At 42.6% G+C, this 16,641-nt stretch overlaps 1 protein-coding gene across 2 annotated transcripts in view; it reads left to right on the top strand.

Moving 5' to 3' along the window:
• The window catches only part of sardh (sarcosine dehydrogenase), an 88,887-nt gene extending 81,514 nt beyond the window's left edge, over window positions 1-7,373 (top strand). For both annotated transcript variants that reach the window (XM_014125677.2, XM_014125682.2), the window contains exons 21-22: window positions 2,349-2,484; window positions 5,986-7,373. In XM_014125677.2, coding sequence (XP_013981152.1) covers window positions 2,349-2,484; window positions 5,986-6,150 — 301 coding nt within the window. In that variant the 3' untranslated portion in view covers window positions 6,151-7,373. The remainder of the gene's footprint in view (window positions 1-2,348; window positions 2,485-5,985) is intronic.
• The last annotated feature ends 9,268 nt before the right edge of the window (window positions 7,374-16,641 follow it).

The raw sequence follows: 16,641 nt of genomic DNA, 5'->3' as shown, positions 1-16,641 counted from the left end.
ACCAGACTTGTGGAGGAATTCAATTTTTTTTCTGAGGTCTTGGCTTATTTCTTTTGATTTTCCCATGATGTCAAGCAAAGAGGCACTGAGTTTAAAAGTAGGCCTTGAAATACATCCACATGTACACCTCCAATTGACTCAAATGATGTCAGTTAGCCTATCAGAAGCCTCTAAAGCCATGACATCATTTTCTGGAATTTTCCAAGCTGTTTAAAAGGCACAGTCAACTTAGTGTATGTAAACTTCTGACCCACTGGAATTGTAATACAGTGAATTATAAATGAAATAATCTGTCTGTAAACAATTGTTGGAAAAATTACTTGTCATGCACAAAGTAGATGTCCTAACCGGCTTGCCAAAACTATAGTTTGTTAACAAGAAATTTGTGGCGTGGTTGAAAAATGTGTTTTAATGACTCCTACCTAAGTGTATGTAAACTTCCGACTTCAACTGCATATACACACAGTGCCAGTCAAAACTATGAAATAACACATATGGAATCATGTAGTAACCAAAAGTGTTAAACAAATCAAAATATATTTTAGATTCTTCAAAGTAGCCACCCTTTGCCTTGATGACAGCTTTGCACACTCTTGGCATTCTCTCAACCAGCTTCATGAGGAATGCTATTCCAACAGTCTTGAAGGAGTTCCCACATATGCTGAGGACTTGTTGGCTGCTTTTCCTTCACTCTGTGGTCCAACTCATTCCAAACCATCTCAATTGGGTTGAGGTCGGGTGATTGTGGAGGCCAGGTCATCTGATGCAGCACTCCATCACTCTCCTTCTTGGTCAAATAGCCCTTACACAGCCTGGAGGTGTGTTGGGTCATTGTCCTGTTGAAAAACAAATGATAGTTCTACTAAGCGCAAACCAGATGGGATGGTGTATCGCTGCAGAATGCTGTGGTAGCCATGCAGGTTAAGTGTGCCTTGAATTCTAAATAAATCAGACAATGTCACCAGCAAAGCACCATCACACCCCCTCCATGCTTCACGGTTGGAACCACACATTCAGAGATCATTCGTTCACCTACTCTGCGTCTCACAAAGACACAGTGGTTGGATACAAAAATCTCAAATTTGGACTCATCAGACCAAAGGACAGATTTCCACCGGTCTAATGTCCATTGCTCGTGTTTCTTGGCCCAAACAAGTCTCTTCTTCTTATTGGTGTCCTTTAGTAGTGGTTTCTTTGCTGCAATTCAACCATGAAGGCCTGATTTTTATGCAGTCTCCTCTGAACAGTAGATGTTGATGTTTCTGTTACTTGAACTCTGAAGCATTTATTTGGGCTGTAATCTGAGGTGCAGTTAACTCTAATGAACGTGTCCTCTGCAGCAGAGGTAACTCTGGCTCTTCCTTTCCTGTGGCGGTCCTCATGAGAGCAAGTTGCATTATAGCGCTTGATGGTTTTTGTGACTGCACTTGAAGAAACTTTCACATTTCTTGAAATGTTCTGTATTGACTGACCTTCATGTCTTAAAGTAATGATGGACTGTAATTTCTCTTTACTTATTTGAACAGTCCTTGTCATAATGGACTTGGTCTTTTACCAAATAGGGTTATCTTCTGTATACCACCCCTACCTTGTCACAACACAACTGATTGGCTCAAACGCATTAAGAAGGAAAGAAATTCCACAAATTAATTTTTAACAAGGCACACCTGTTAATTGAATTGAATTCCACGTGACTACCTCATGAAGCTGGTTGAGAGAATGCTAAGAGTGTGCAAAGCTGTCAAGGTAAAGGGTGGCTACTTTGAAGAATCTCAAATATAAAATATATTTATATTTATTTGTTATTATTCTACAATGTAGAAAAAATATATTTATATTTATTTGTTATTATTCTACAATGTAGTAAAAATGAAAACCCTTGAATGAGAAGGTTTCCATCCAACCATTTCTGCAAACAAATAATAAGTTAACATTTACATACACTGCTACAATATCTTTATCATCACTATCACCAGACTTTTGACTGGTACTTTATATATAATTGGCAACCGCGCACCGATCATCATTCAAATGCTATCATTTGAATGATGCTACCCTCGATATTTATTGGAAATTTGCACGAAACTCCAAGTTTACTTCAATTGTCGCATAATCTATTTCATCTACAAAAAATATATCCCACCTTGTCTAGCGTATTTTGTTTTGTCGACAAATTTGCTGTTTCCGTTAGGCCTGTCGTAACTTTTTTTCATCCGCATGAAATGGTTGGATAGAAACCTGGTTTGTCTCTCTTCTCTTTCCCCATCTCTCTAACATGACATCCTCCTGAACAGGTCTGTGTGATGTAGCTCAACCTGACACCTCTGTCTGTCTGTTCCTACTAACAGGAAAGTCCCGATGTTCGGTCTGGAAGCAATCTTCCGGAACGGCGTTCCCGTAGGCCATCTGCGGCGCTCCGACTACGGATTCTTTATTGACAAGCAGATCGGATACGGATACATCCGCAACCCTGACGGAGGAGTGGTGAGTAATGTATAGTTGGCTACACACACCATTCAACTCAGCCACCCACACAATTTCTGTCATCACCACAAGTAGAAGGAACATTAACAGGATTTTTCTTCTTCTTCGTTGGGAGATGGGATTTCTATTATAATTGGTGGTATTCTGGCCGTTACGCTCGTAACGATTGGCAGACAGGAAAACACTGCTTGTTTCCAGCTCTTTAGAAACGCTTCATTGCTGCTCTGCTCTGCTCCTCCTCCGGCTGGGAAGCGATGACTCCTCTCAGAGCCCACTGTGTGCGTGCCTGTGGGTGTGCACGTTCTGGAACTGTCTCTTTCTCCTATTATCCGTCATCATTTATTGGCTCTAGCCAGATCAACTCAGCCTTCAGACAATCTCGCCTGAGCTTTTACTTAGGATAGACAATATTCGGGGACTCTATTGTCCGCTCCTTGTGTTGGAGCAGATGCCCATATTTTCATATAATTATACCACGTCATCATATCTTGCAGTTTAACAACTTTATATTTGATTATGAGTGGCAATTGAGTCAGATGCTAGTACCAGGGCTTTGACATACACACACAAGCTTTGGTTGCTACCTCGGAAACTGAGAACTTATTTTTCCCCCCAGCATTTCAAAAGAACCCTTAATTAAAGCTGGACTCGTTAATTGGTGAAACTGCCACGTCCGTTTTTGAGATGACGACAACCAGGACATAATTGCACAGCAGAATATTTACAGCATTTGTTTTTTTTACCGCACTGCCGAACAAAACAGTTAACAATAAGTAGTCGCTGGGGTGAAGTGGTGCGGTGGGTTACATTTTAAGGCTTTATACTTTCAAAGCTGTTAACCAGGGTTTCTGGGGGGGGGCTAACCTGGTACCACCTCAGTGTGTCCTACCAGGCCGAGCAGGTTCTGACTCAGTGGATGACCGTTGCCTTGTTCACTGAGATGCTGCTGCACTGTGTGTGTGTGAGAGAGAGTGTTACAGGGCTGTGTGCGTTAGAGTGAGACACCACATGTCTAGGTCTCCACCTGTTCCACAGGATATATATATATATATATATATATATATATATATATATATATATATATATCCCCCTGTCACTTATCATTGGCCTCACATCCTCTCCCATCACAGTAGCACAGCAGAATGCGAAGCAGACACACACATCCACTCACAAAGCCCTGGCTTTGGCCCTGCAGCGCTCCACATGCCCTCCTACGCTGCGTTAAGGGTCAGTCGGCGTCAGAAGCAGCTCATCATCACATGGCTCTGAAACCTCCACCACTCAACCTCTCCTCTCCTTACTTGCTACTGCTGCTAAGGTCAGAGTGGCAGGGAGGGATTCATCCGCCTCACTGATTACTGAAAAGCAGAGATGGAGGACAGTGAGAAAGAATGAGAAAGGAAGGAAGTGAAAGAACATAAGGAAGGAGAGAGGGAGAGTAAAGAAGGGAGGGATAGATTGAGAGGAAAGAAGGGAGGGAGCGTGCAAGCGGAAAGGAGGGAGGTAATTGGGGTGGGATAGAGGAGCGAGGGAGGGAGAAAACAAGTCTGAGCAAATGAGAGAGAGTAAGCAAGAAGTACTGAGAGAGAGAATGAGGAGGGGGGGGAGAGATGAAGTGACAAACTGCTAATGATTTGGGGAGAGCAGGGCAGGGGCTTGGCTAGTGGCGGGGCCGAGGGTTAGAGGCCAGTGGACTTTGACTGCGGTTGGGCTAGGGTACAGACAAGGAGCTGGGTTAGACCTGCCTCCAGCCCAGCTCGTTTTTGGAGAGTTATAATTAGCCAGAACAGGAAAGAGCAGGGGCCACAGCGCGGCGAGGAAGGGAAGCAAAGGAACAGACTCATTGGGCCGGGATAGTTTTGACATTGAGATGTGAATGAACTGGCTGTTTCGTGACCTCTTATTACATTTGGGTTTCATTAACCCTTTACTCTTGTGGGAATTGGTCTATATGGATAGGGCTAAATTGAAACAGTTTGGAGATTATGGGAAAATGTATTAGACCAAAGATGAGTACACGACAGTATACTCATTTGTTGATAACGAAATCTGAAAATACTCTGGATACATTCAGTGACATGATAAGAATATTCCTGGAAAAGGTGGGGTAGGTGCAACATAAGACAAAGCAATTACAAGGGTTTGAGTGAGAGGACTAACTGGTGTCTCCAAGTGGACACACACCTCTCCAAAGTGTGCACAGTACCTAAGTAATTTCAATACGCTTTTATGACTCAAAGAAGAGTCTTTAACTATAAGGTGGGGATTTTTTTAGCTCTCCTAGCTGTGCTGTTGAGGAACTAAATCAAACACGCGTTTAGTTGTTTTGTTTGGAACACAAACCCCTCTACCAAATGGTAGCTAGAAATGCAGAGGATGCGCACAGTGCAACAATATGATGAAGTGTAAATATTTCTGACACCCCCACACAGGAAAACGGTTCCAAATAAATCACATTATTACGTGCTCCTCCACCCATGTTATCTACATGATTAAATGTCCATGTGGGCTGTGTTATGTAGGTAAAACCTCGAGTTCTCTCAAACAGAGAATTAGTGAACATAAAAGTTCAATCAGGAAAAACGACAGTGATTATCCAGTCACAGTACATTTTAATGGCCTCAAACATGACATTTCTACCTTTTAGATTTTGTGGCATAGAGAAAGTCAAGATATCAGACAGGGGAGGTGATAATAATGCTCTGAGCAAAAGAGAATGTTTTTGGATTTTCACCCTCCAGACATTATTTCCTAAAGGATTTAATGATGAAATGCCTATGTATATGTTATGTTGTGAATTTGAACATGAATTATGTGCCTATTTAAGATTACTCTGATGTTTTTCTTGCGCTTTACCCATTGATTTATGAAAACCTGCTTGGTAGGTCGATGTCCTCATTGTGGTTTTACAGACATGTTTAATACGTTTTATGTACACACTATTCGAATATTTATGAAAAGCATATTGTTATATTTGGTAGCTCTTATTTATTTTTCCTTTGCCTCCAACCCCTTTCCATACGTGGAACGGATGTGGGTGGGGCTAGGTCTACATAAGGGTGCTAATTTAAAAAACTCACAAAAGCTCTGACGAAGGCCGATACGTAAAACGTACTAAAGATCAGTGATACTATCAAGAAATCTATTAAAAACATTTTACCTGAGAGCTTTCGGAGGCCAAAGAAAATCTGCCGCGCACCAAATTTGCGACGCTGGGTGCCAGTTGACGAACCCTGCAGTATCTAATCAGGAATAGTGCTTTTGGAGAGAGGAGTCAGGTCATTAAGAACAGGCTAAGGTTCCCTGAGCTTTCAGATCTCAGGATGGATTAGGAACTTATTTTAAAGACTCGGAGTTCCTCCATCTCTGAGTAAAGGTGTGGATTTAACGATATCTGTGTGCTCTCTTGCATTCTTTATTCTCTCTCGCCCTTTCAATCTCACTCTTTCTCTATCCCCCTCTTGCACTCTTGCTTTCTATTTCTCTCTCGCTCTCTCTCAGGTAAATGCTGACTTCATCAAGAGTGGGAAGTTCGCTCTGGAGAGGATGGGTGTGGTGTACGAGGCCAAGCCCCACCTCAAGTCGCCCTTTGACCCCTCAAACAACCGCGTGAAAGGCATTTACCCCGACAACTACCACAACGTTTACAAGGCCAACGCACAATAATGTACATCAAGGTGTGATTGAACAATGTGCCTGTTTGTAAATGTCCCTGATCTCCCCCAGCATATCCCCATGTTGGAGTCAGACCTGAGTCCAAATACTTTAGAGATTTTGTTCTAGCCTGCCAGGAGTGCCAGTGGGCAGGGTTTTACATTTTTCTGGACTTTTCTATTGGTTCAATTGCAACAGGCAAGCTTAATCAAGCACAGCTGAAGTATTTGAAATGACATGACATAGTATTTGAACCCATGTCTGGTTGGAGTATCATGTGAGGTACATGTTTACTGTCTCTGTCTGGCGTAAAGCTTGAGAATAGCAGTGTTTTTAAGTCCATATTAATGAAGTATAATTCCATGTAAAAAGAGCCAGATTAGAGTCACAAGTTTGGTAGTCCTGCAGTACCATCCCTCAACACCATGTTATTCTCATGGCTGAAGGCGAAGCTACCAGCTACTTCTGTAAGTCTTAAAATCATCTCTGATTATCAAGTAGAAAATATGATAAATTGATTAACAAATAGTTAACAAAGGGTAATATACTGTACTTAACGTGCCTTGCTTTGTTGAACTACTAAAATAAAATGTATAAATTGGCAAACTGCAATATATTCTTAGTTTCATTAATGTCTCTGGTGCTGCTATTGGTGAGCATGTTATAAGATCCCATTGGTTCAATTGCGCTTTTATTGTGTTCATATTAGTGTATGCTAACTCCAGAGTTGATACCAAAGGAAGTCTGATTGCTGAATTGAACTCTAATAATGCATGAATAAAATGACTTGTCTGTGAAAATATAGAACAAATGAAGACTGCTCACCTGTGAAATCCTCAATACACTTTATTGATTCATTTCCAATGTAATTTGTTTTAGCGCTGTATTTTTTCTGTTCTTTGTGAACTGAACTGTTCTTTGTATACTGAACATAATGTTTCAGATGTTGCAAGGCATGCTGTGCCATGTGGTCTTAATGTTGTCTCACTTCTTCCTGCTTCAATGTGATCTTACATTTTCACATCTGAAGATCAGGTTAGTGACTTCAACGACCGCTTTAGAAGACTAGGAGGTCTAGTTTCCTGTTATTTTAGATCTCATGTATATGCAATTATTGGTGTCAATGATTGCCATACAGCTTAAAATGATAAACTATGCCCATTAAAATCGAACTTAATTTCATATTTATCTGATCTTTCCCACAGATTCCTTTACGAATAAATATCTGTACTGGACTAGGAGTGTTTTATTTATTCATTGTGAAAGTGAAGTGATCATAGAGATATAATGGAGTTACGGAGTTCTATTTTAATTGTGTGAAAGTGAAGTGATCATTTGGATACAATATAATACTATTGTATTATAGTACAATAATGGTGTTCTCTTGAATTCTGTGAATGTGATTATGATATTATGCTAGTACTGTAGTAGGCCTTCTTGATGATGATGATGCCATTGGATCAACTGGATGTGATGTGCCATCCCCTGTCCACTTGTTGTGGAGAAGTACTTCACCAGAGAGAGAAGGGGGGGGGCCTTAAATGTACTATGAACTTTTGCCTGGTCTCGTGTGATGGTGACGTGCACATTTGAACAAATGACCTGTGTGTTTTAACATGCGTGTCATGCATGGTATTTGTACATGTCTGTGCAGTGGTTCTCTATGTTTTATATGGTACAGTTAGTCTCCGGTAACGCAGGTCCCTGACGATGGGCTGTGCCAGTCTGGCATACATATGCCCATCCGAACACTGTGACCTGGTTGACAGGGAGGGCAGCACGATTCAGCCTGAGACCATGGGCGCAGGTTCAGGTGAGGATGCCATGGTAAATGAAATACTCACCGACTCCCTCCCCTGCCACTGTCCCACTGGCCATGTCTCTGTCTGTTACGATCACAGCTGCCATCAGCCAGTCAGAAACACACATCCACAGTCATAAAAATGTATTTAAAAAAAAAAGGGTTTTACAGGGCCAGCCATAGTAATATGGCACCCCTCGAGCAAATTAGGACGCATTAACAGATTTTATGCCTTGTCAGCTCGGGTATTTGAACCAGCAACCTTTCAGTGACTGGCCCAACGCTCTAACTGCTAGGCTACCTGCAACCCTCATTTCATAGAGATCTGTGGTAAAGTGTTACTGTAAATTATAAAAACCAAAAGTATTGCTGCAGGGACTTGCTTCCAGTCAGCCACGAGCATTAGTGAAGTCGGGCACTGATGTTGGGTAATTAGGCCTTGTTCGCAGTCGGCGTTCCAATTAATTCCAAATGTGTTCGATGGGGTTGAGGTCAGGGCTCTGTGCAGGCCAGTCAAGTTCTTCCACATCAATCTCAAGAAGCAATTTCTGTAAGGACCTCGCTTTATGTACGGGGCCATTGTCATGCTGAAACAGGAAAGGGCCTTCTCCAAAACGTTGGAACCACAGAATCGTCTAGTATGCTGTAGCGTTAAGATTTCCCTTCACTGGAACTAAGGGGCCAAACCAAACCTTCTCCTCCACCAAACTTTACAGTTGGCCCTATGCATTGGGGCAGGTAGCGTTCTCCTGGCATCCGCCAGGAGTGAAGAGGGATTCGTCACTCCAGGGAATGCGTTTTCACTATTCCAGAGTCCAATGGCGGCGAGCTTTACAGCACTCCGGCCGAAGCTTGGCATTGAGCATGGTGATCTTAGGCTTGTGTGTGGCTGCTCGGCCATGGAAACCCATTCCATGAATCTCCCAACGAAAGGGTTATTGCGCTGACGTTGCTTCCAGAGGCAGTTTGGAGGACAGACGATTTTTATACGCTTGCGGTCCCGTTCTGTGAGCTTGTGTGGCCTACCACTTTGCAGCTAAGCTGTTGCTCCTAGACATTTCCACTTCACAATAACAGCACTTACAGTTGACCGGGGCAGCTCTAGCAGGGAAGACATTTGACGAACTGACTTGTTGGAAGGGTGGCATCCTATGACGGTCCCACGTTGAAAGTCACTGAGCTCTTCAGTACGGGCCATTCCCCTGCCAATGTTTATCTATGAAGACTGCATGGCTGAGCACTTGATTTTATATACCTGTAAGCAACAGGTATAGCTGAATCCAATCATTTGAAGGGGTGTAAACATTCTTTTGGCCACGTAGTGTATGTTGTTAGACATCTATACTCCCATGTGGTTTATTGGTGACGCAGTATGCACTGCAAATACTTTTTTGCTGAATAGGATTTCAAATCCAGTTTTATTGGTCACATACACATATTTAGCAGATGTTATTGCGGGGGTAACGAAATGCTTATGTTGCTAGCAGTGCAGTAGTTTAACAATTCACAACAATACACAAATCTAAAAGTAAAAGAATGCAATTAAGAAATATATAAGTATTAGGACGAGCAATGTCATAGTGGCATTGACTAAATACAGTAGAATAGAATACAGTATATACATATGAGATGAGTAAAGCAGTATATAAACATTATTAAAGTGACTATAGAGTTCCATTATCAAAGTGACCAGTGATTCCATGTCTATGTATATAGGGCAGCAGCCTCTAAGGTGCAGGGTTGAGTAGCTGGATGGTAGCCGGCTAGTGATGGATATCTAACAGTCTGATGGCCTTGAGATTAGAAGCTGTTTTCCAGTCTCTCGGTCCCAGCTTTGATGCACCTGTACTGACCTCGCCTTCTGGATGATAGCGGGGTGAACAGGCCATGGCTCGGTTGGATGATAGCAGGGTGAACAGGCCGTTGCTCCACAGTGTGTATATGAAAAGTCTGTACGTGATATTTTACTGTCCTGTACACAGTGTACTCGCAGGGAATTGCTTGGTGGCGGACTTGTTACAGGCCATGTAGATCAGTGTTTCCCAACACTATTCTTCGAGTTCCCCCAACAGTACACATTTATATTGTAACCCTGGACAAGAACACCTGATTCTAATCATCAATCTCTCAATGAGTTGAAGGAGGTGTGTTTGTCCAGGGCTACAATGAAAATGTGTACTGTTGGGGGTACTGGAGGACCAGGGTTGGGGAACACTGATGTAGATGGAGGTGGAATTCTAGAGCAGGGTTTTCAGTTTAGTTTTTTTGCCCTAGCACTACACAGCTGATTCAAATAACCAACTCATCCTCAAGCAATAGTACTAACTGTAGTATTTGTGACGTGAATTGAGTATGTAGTATGCTTATTGGTCATAGTATGGATATAGTTAGCATGCCAAAAGTTCCCAGATGTCGAACTAAATTCGCCAAAATACCCCCAAGCCTAGATTGCTGAAGAATTAATCAAACGGCCACCGGTCTATTACATTGACCCCCCCACCTCCCATTTGTTTTGTACACTGCTGCTACTTGCTGTTTATTTTCTATGCATAGTCACTTCACCCCTACCTACATGTACAAATTACCTCAACTAACCTGTACCCCGCACACTGACTCAGTACTAGTACCCTCTGTATATAGCCTCGTTATTGTGTAAATTTGTATTTTATATTTTTTTACTTTAGTTTATTTGGTCAATATTTTCTTAACCAACAGTGCAGTTCAAGAAGAGTTAAGGGTTTGTAAGTAAGCATTTCGCGGTAAGGTCTTCACTTGTATTCGGCGCATGTGACAAATAAAGTTTGATTTGATTTGTTGGCTGACAATTTGTTAGCTACACTATCCTTATGAACCACATAGCATTACAGCAGTATGTACCGGTATGATATTTAGTTACCTACCCGTAATTTCCGGACTATAAGCCGCAACTTTTTTCCCACGCTTTGAACCTCGCGGCTTAAACAATGACGCAGCTAATATATGGATTTTTCCCGCTTTCAAAATTTTTTTCTCCAAAAAACACATTCTGTGACGTGCTCAGTTTTTTGGCGGCATGAAGCTTTCCAATGAAATTGCCGAACGGGTTAAGGTCAAACAACTTTTTTGTTTACTGTTTAGATTAAATCGAGCGCTCTCAAACTTCCCATCATTCTGATTACGGTAGTCATTTTGTCACCCTCATCATGGCAAAGACACGGAGAAATGCATATGATGCAGCTTTCAAGTTGAAGGCGATTGATCTGGCTGTTGGAAAAGGAAATAGAGCTGCTGCACGGGAGCTTGGTCTTAATGAGTCGATGATAAGACGTTGGAAACAGCAGCATGAGGAATTGACTCAGTGCAAAAAGACAACTAAAGCTTACTGCAAATTTTTTACTTTTTGTTACAAGCCGTGTTTCGTTAAAGCCTGTGTAAAGTTCATTTGTTTCAATGTACCGGTAGGCACCTGCGGCTTATAGACATGTGCGGCTTATTTATGTTCAAAATAATATTTGGTTTTTAATTCAGTTGGTGCGGTTTATATTCAGGTGCGCTCAATTGTCCGGAAATTACGGTAAGTTGGCTACTAATACATCGAACTTTCCAGGCAGTACAATAACTAACTACCCAGCGTTAATTGACTTGATTATTTACATCATTCTTAGCTAAGAGTGAGGTATTCTCTATTTTGTGTCTGGAAATAGCTAGCCAACGTTAGCTTGGGTGCTTGACTGCCGTTGTGAGGTCAGAACGCTCGGATCAACCCAACTCCTCGGCTAGAGCGTCCAGTGTGCGCTCTGAACGCTCGGATGTGCGAAACTCTGAATTTACGAATGGACCATATGACAACGCTCTGAATTTACGAACGCCCAGAGCACACTCTGTGTTCTTTGGCACTTCAGATTGAATTTACGAACACACCCTAAAATGAACTAATAGTATGTAGTACACTATGTTAGTATGTGCATTCGAACACAGCTCAGGTTTATATGTGGCTTAATATGAATCAGGTTAACATTATTGTTGGTGTGTGTTGCAGGGCCCGGTTTCCCAAAAGCATCTTAAGGCTAAATTCATCGTTAGAATGTAGGAGCATCGTTCAATATCTGAGACGGTTTCCAAAACCATCGTACTAAAGTTGCACTTGAAATCAGCTACGACCGGAAGTTATTTTTCTTGGCAGGTTAGGAAAGCATTTTCGCCAAATCTTGCTATTTTCCTAACCTTAGCCTAATTCTCCTAACCTGATATGTTAATTCTCCAAACCTGCGGCGTAAGTTCTAACCTGCTACGAAAAAGTCCCTTCCGACTGTAACGTTAACTATATTGAAGTGGCGTGAAAAGATAACTTCAGAACGATGTTGGCAATGTCTTTGCAATTGTTACAAACAAGCGAAGGATGCTTCAAATTGAAACGGATGACTGCATTAAAAGAGAAATACAGTATAGGCTGCATAGCCCTATATAATATAATCATATTGAAATACATTTCATGATCAATCAATTGAGTTCTATTTACAGTAGCAGATTGTAGGGCACCGTCTGTCATTTTTGCCTCAATATAGTTCATGATGTGTAACAACATGCTCAATGATGTGCCAAATCTGTGATTTTGTGCATGATTATAAGTGCATTATTATTGGGTTGACCAAAGCATTAGAATAAGCCACCTCAATATTTGCAGCCATATAGGCGATAATATCACTCTTGGAGCTGATTCGTCGTTAGTGTTGTGGAGATATGAATGGAGAAAGCTGATCTGAGAGCAGTGCTGCCTTTTTTTTCCATATCAATATCGACACATGCTCCAACTACGCACTTAGTGAACTTTCCCTCTGTGGTATTTTGGGAAACGCATATGACATTTTTGCCCATTATAGTAATGATGCGTTGTTAAAACACTCAAAGCTACTTCTAACTTCCTTCATACTGAACACAGAGACATACTAATGGTATCCACAACTGACTCTGGGAAGTAGATAAAGGGCCTCATTGTCAAAATCCTAAAGTATCCCTTTAAGTTCCATTGCTATCAGGAAATCAAGTGTCTTCTGCTGGTTAGTGTGATGTGGGAGTTGATTTAATCTGCTTAACATACAGTCCCAGTCAAAAGTTTGGACACACCTACTCATTCAAGGGGTTTTTCTTTATTTTTACTATTTTCTACATTGTAGAAGACAAACTATGAAATAACACATGGAATCATGTAGTAATGACAAAAGTGTCAAACAAATCAAAATATGTTATATTTTAGATTTTTCAAAGTAGCTACCCTTTGCCTTGATGACAGCTTTGCACACTCTTGAGCTCAGGTGCATCCTGTTTCCATTGATCATCCTTGAGAAGTGTCTACAACTTGGAGTCCACCTGTGGTAAATTCAATTGATTGGACATGATTTGGAAAGGCTCACACCTGTCTATATAAGGTCCCACAGTTGACAGTGCATGTCAGAGCAAAAAACAAGCCATGACGTCGAAGGAATTGTCTGTAGAGCTCCGAAACAAGATTGTGTTGAGGCACAGATCTGGGGAAGGGTACCAAAAAATGTCTGCACCATTGAAGGTCCCCAAGAATATAGTGGCCTCCATCATTCTTAAATGGAAGAAGTTTGGAACCACTAAGACTCTTTCTAGAGCTGGCCCCCGGGCCAGACTGAGCAATCAGGGGAGAGGTGCCAAGAACCCAATGGTCACTCTGACAGAGCTCCAGAGTTCCTCTGTGGAGATGGGAGAACCTTTGCCACCAAGCCACTCCTCAGTAAAAGGCACATGACAGCCTGCTTGAAGTTTGCCAAAAGGCACTTAAAGGACTCTCAGACCATGACAAACAAGCTTCTCTGGTCTGATGAAACCAAGATTGAACTCTTTGGCCTGCGTGCAAAGAGTCACGTTTGGAGGAAACCTGGCACCATCCCTACGATGAAGCATGGCGGTGGCAGCATCAGCGGCAGGGACTGGTTGACAAGTCAGGATCGAGGAAAAGATGGACGGAGCAAAGTACAGAGATATCCTTGAGGAAAACCTGCTCAGGACCTCAGACTGGGGCGAAGGTTCACCTTCCAACAGGACAACGAACCTAAGCACACAGCCAAGTCAACGTAGGAGTGGCTTCGGGACAGCTCTCTGAATGTCCTTGGGTGACCCAGCCAGAGCCCAGACTTGAACTCGATCGAACGTCTCTGAAGAGACCTGAAAATAGCTATGCAGCGACGTTCCCCATCCAACCTGACAGAGCTTGAGAGGATCTGCAGAGAAGATTGGGAGAAGCTCCCCAAATACAGGTGTGCCAAGCTTGTAGCGTCATACCCAAGATGACTTGAGGCTGTAATCGCTGCCAAAGGTGCAAACATTTCTAAAAAACTGTTTTTGCTTTGTCATTATGTGGTATTGAGTGTAGATTGATGAGGGGGGAAAAACAATTTCATCCATTTTAGAATAAGGCTGTAGCGTAACAAAATGTGGAAAAAGTCAAGGGGTCTGAATACTTTCCGAATGCACTGTATCATAGTTATTGGAGGGAGACAGATTTACATCCAGATTGGTGTGCGTGTGCAAGAGTGCATGCATTGGTGTGTGTGTGTTACCTGTTAATTAAACTAAAGTACTTTTGCAAGTAGCCATGGTCCACGTTGCTCTTGCACAGCTCCAGTTGAGTCCGGGATAGTAGTTCACATAGTTATCACACATCTCCTCCATGATCCCAAAGCCTCCCTGGATCAACATAAGGAGAGGGAGAGAGAGGAGTCAGGTTCCTAGATTTACCTCTATGTCCTAATAACGCTGGAAACAGCAGGCAGCACTGAGCACTGTGTGTGTGTGTGTGCAGTATCATCAGCCCAATGCGGCTGTCCACTGCTCTGAACATCACAGAGGAGAGTTAGCGAGAGCAGCATCATCATCCTCCAGCCCAGAGCCTGTGTCTGACCCCAGATTAGTGAAATCTGGGCTGGGCAGTAGAGCCTCTCTAAGTAGAGCCTCTCTGAGCCCTGTCTGTGGTTGGAGGATATGCCTACATTAAACCCATAGAGCTGCTTGGCTACAGTTAGTGTATAGAGGCTACTCATAACACTTTGTGTGCATGTACTGTACGTGCGTGAGGTGTCTCCACTTGTGTGCTATATAAACATGTACAATATTCCTTTTTTATTAATATTATTTTTATTTGACCCTTTTTCTCCCCAATTTCGCGGTATCCAATTGGTATTAGTCTTGTCTCATCGCTGCAAGTCCCGTACGGACTCGGGAGAGGCGAAGGTCGAGAGCCGTGCGTCCTCCGAAACACAACCCAACCAAGCCGCACTGCTTCTTGACACACTGCTCACTTAACCCGGAAGCCAGCCGCACCAATGTGTCGGAGGAAACACTGTACACCTGGCGACCGTGTCAGCCTGCATGCGCCCGGCCCGCCACAGGAGTCGCTAGAGCACGATGGGACAAGGACATCCCTGTCGGGCCAAACCCTCCCCTAACCCGGAAGACGCTGGGCCAATTGGCTGCACCTGCAATATAAACATACTGTAGCATACTACTATAGGCTGGATCTTGTCCTCCGTGTTGTAGTACACTTTGTCGGGAGGACAAACACACACTCAAATCAGGCAAATTTCGGGCATATGTGTTCTACTTATAGTCAAATATGATAAACTAACAAGTGTAGTGTGGTTTATAGAATATTGGCGTTGTTCTTTTTAAAACAGGCAACTCTGCATCTCTGTTGTCCGGCAGCAGAGCAGATGCAGTGACAGACTGTAGCAGTAGTGTATATCAGCACTTTTGTTTTTGTCTTGTTATGCCCTCAGGCATTTCCTTCCTTTCCATGTCTGTAATAGTCCCTTCTGTCTTTCACTGTTCCCATTACTTTAACTGTGTCATCTTATTCCCCACACACACATGCACGGACACACACACACACAATAAATGTTTCTAATCTTATTCCACCTCCTTAAACAGTTGTGACCGTAAAAAGAGGAGCCAACATACTTACAGGCAGCACGATCACCATCTTCTTTAGCATTCTGATTATCTGGAGGAGACGACAACAACAAAATACTTTGCAAACACATCCATTAGATTGTTCTCAAAACACGATCCGACAGTGATGTCTTGTTTTTATGTTGCTTATAGTTGTCTTGTCTATGAGCTGAATACAGGGCAGAGGAGAAAGTCTCGCTTGACACCGCCCATTGGGCACAGACGTCTATTCCACGTTGGTTCAACGTAATTCCATTGAGATTACGTGGAAACAACATTGATTCAACCAGTGTGTGCCCAGTGGGCAGTATCTTGTTTCTATACCACTCCGAGAAGTCTAGAAACTGCTTAGAGGAGCTTGAGACATAGGAAAAAGTTGTTGCATTAAGGCAGACAAGTCTTACTTGACACATTTTATGTTGCTCGAAATTGCATCTAGTCTAGTTCGAGGGATGAACTGAATACAGGAACAGGGAGAGAGTTGTAATACAGGCAGGCAGTGTCTTACTTGACACCAGTATTGTGTTCTGCAGAAACCCAAAAGATGTGTCTTACCTCACTTAAGCCTTGAGCATTTAGCAATACCCTAACAGATGCCAGACAGACAGTGAGCACTTACTAATACCCTACAGCACTTCACCTGACCTGAAACTGACAGAGAGAGAGAGAGAGAGAGAGAGGGAGCTCTGTCCAGGTGTTCTGTGGATGGGTGGAGTGTGTCTGTGGGCGTGTGTTTCTTGTTTGAATGCGTT

This window comes from Salmo salar, chromosome ssa01, assembly GCF_905237065.1.
Source record: "Salmo salar chromosome ssa01, Ssal_v3.1, whole genome shotgun sequence".
Taxonomy (NCBI): Eukaryota; Metazoa; Chordata; class Actinopteri; order Salmoniformes; family Salmonidae; genus Salmo; species Salmo salar.
This window is presented reverse-complemented; position numbering and strand designations above follow the sequence as displayed.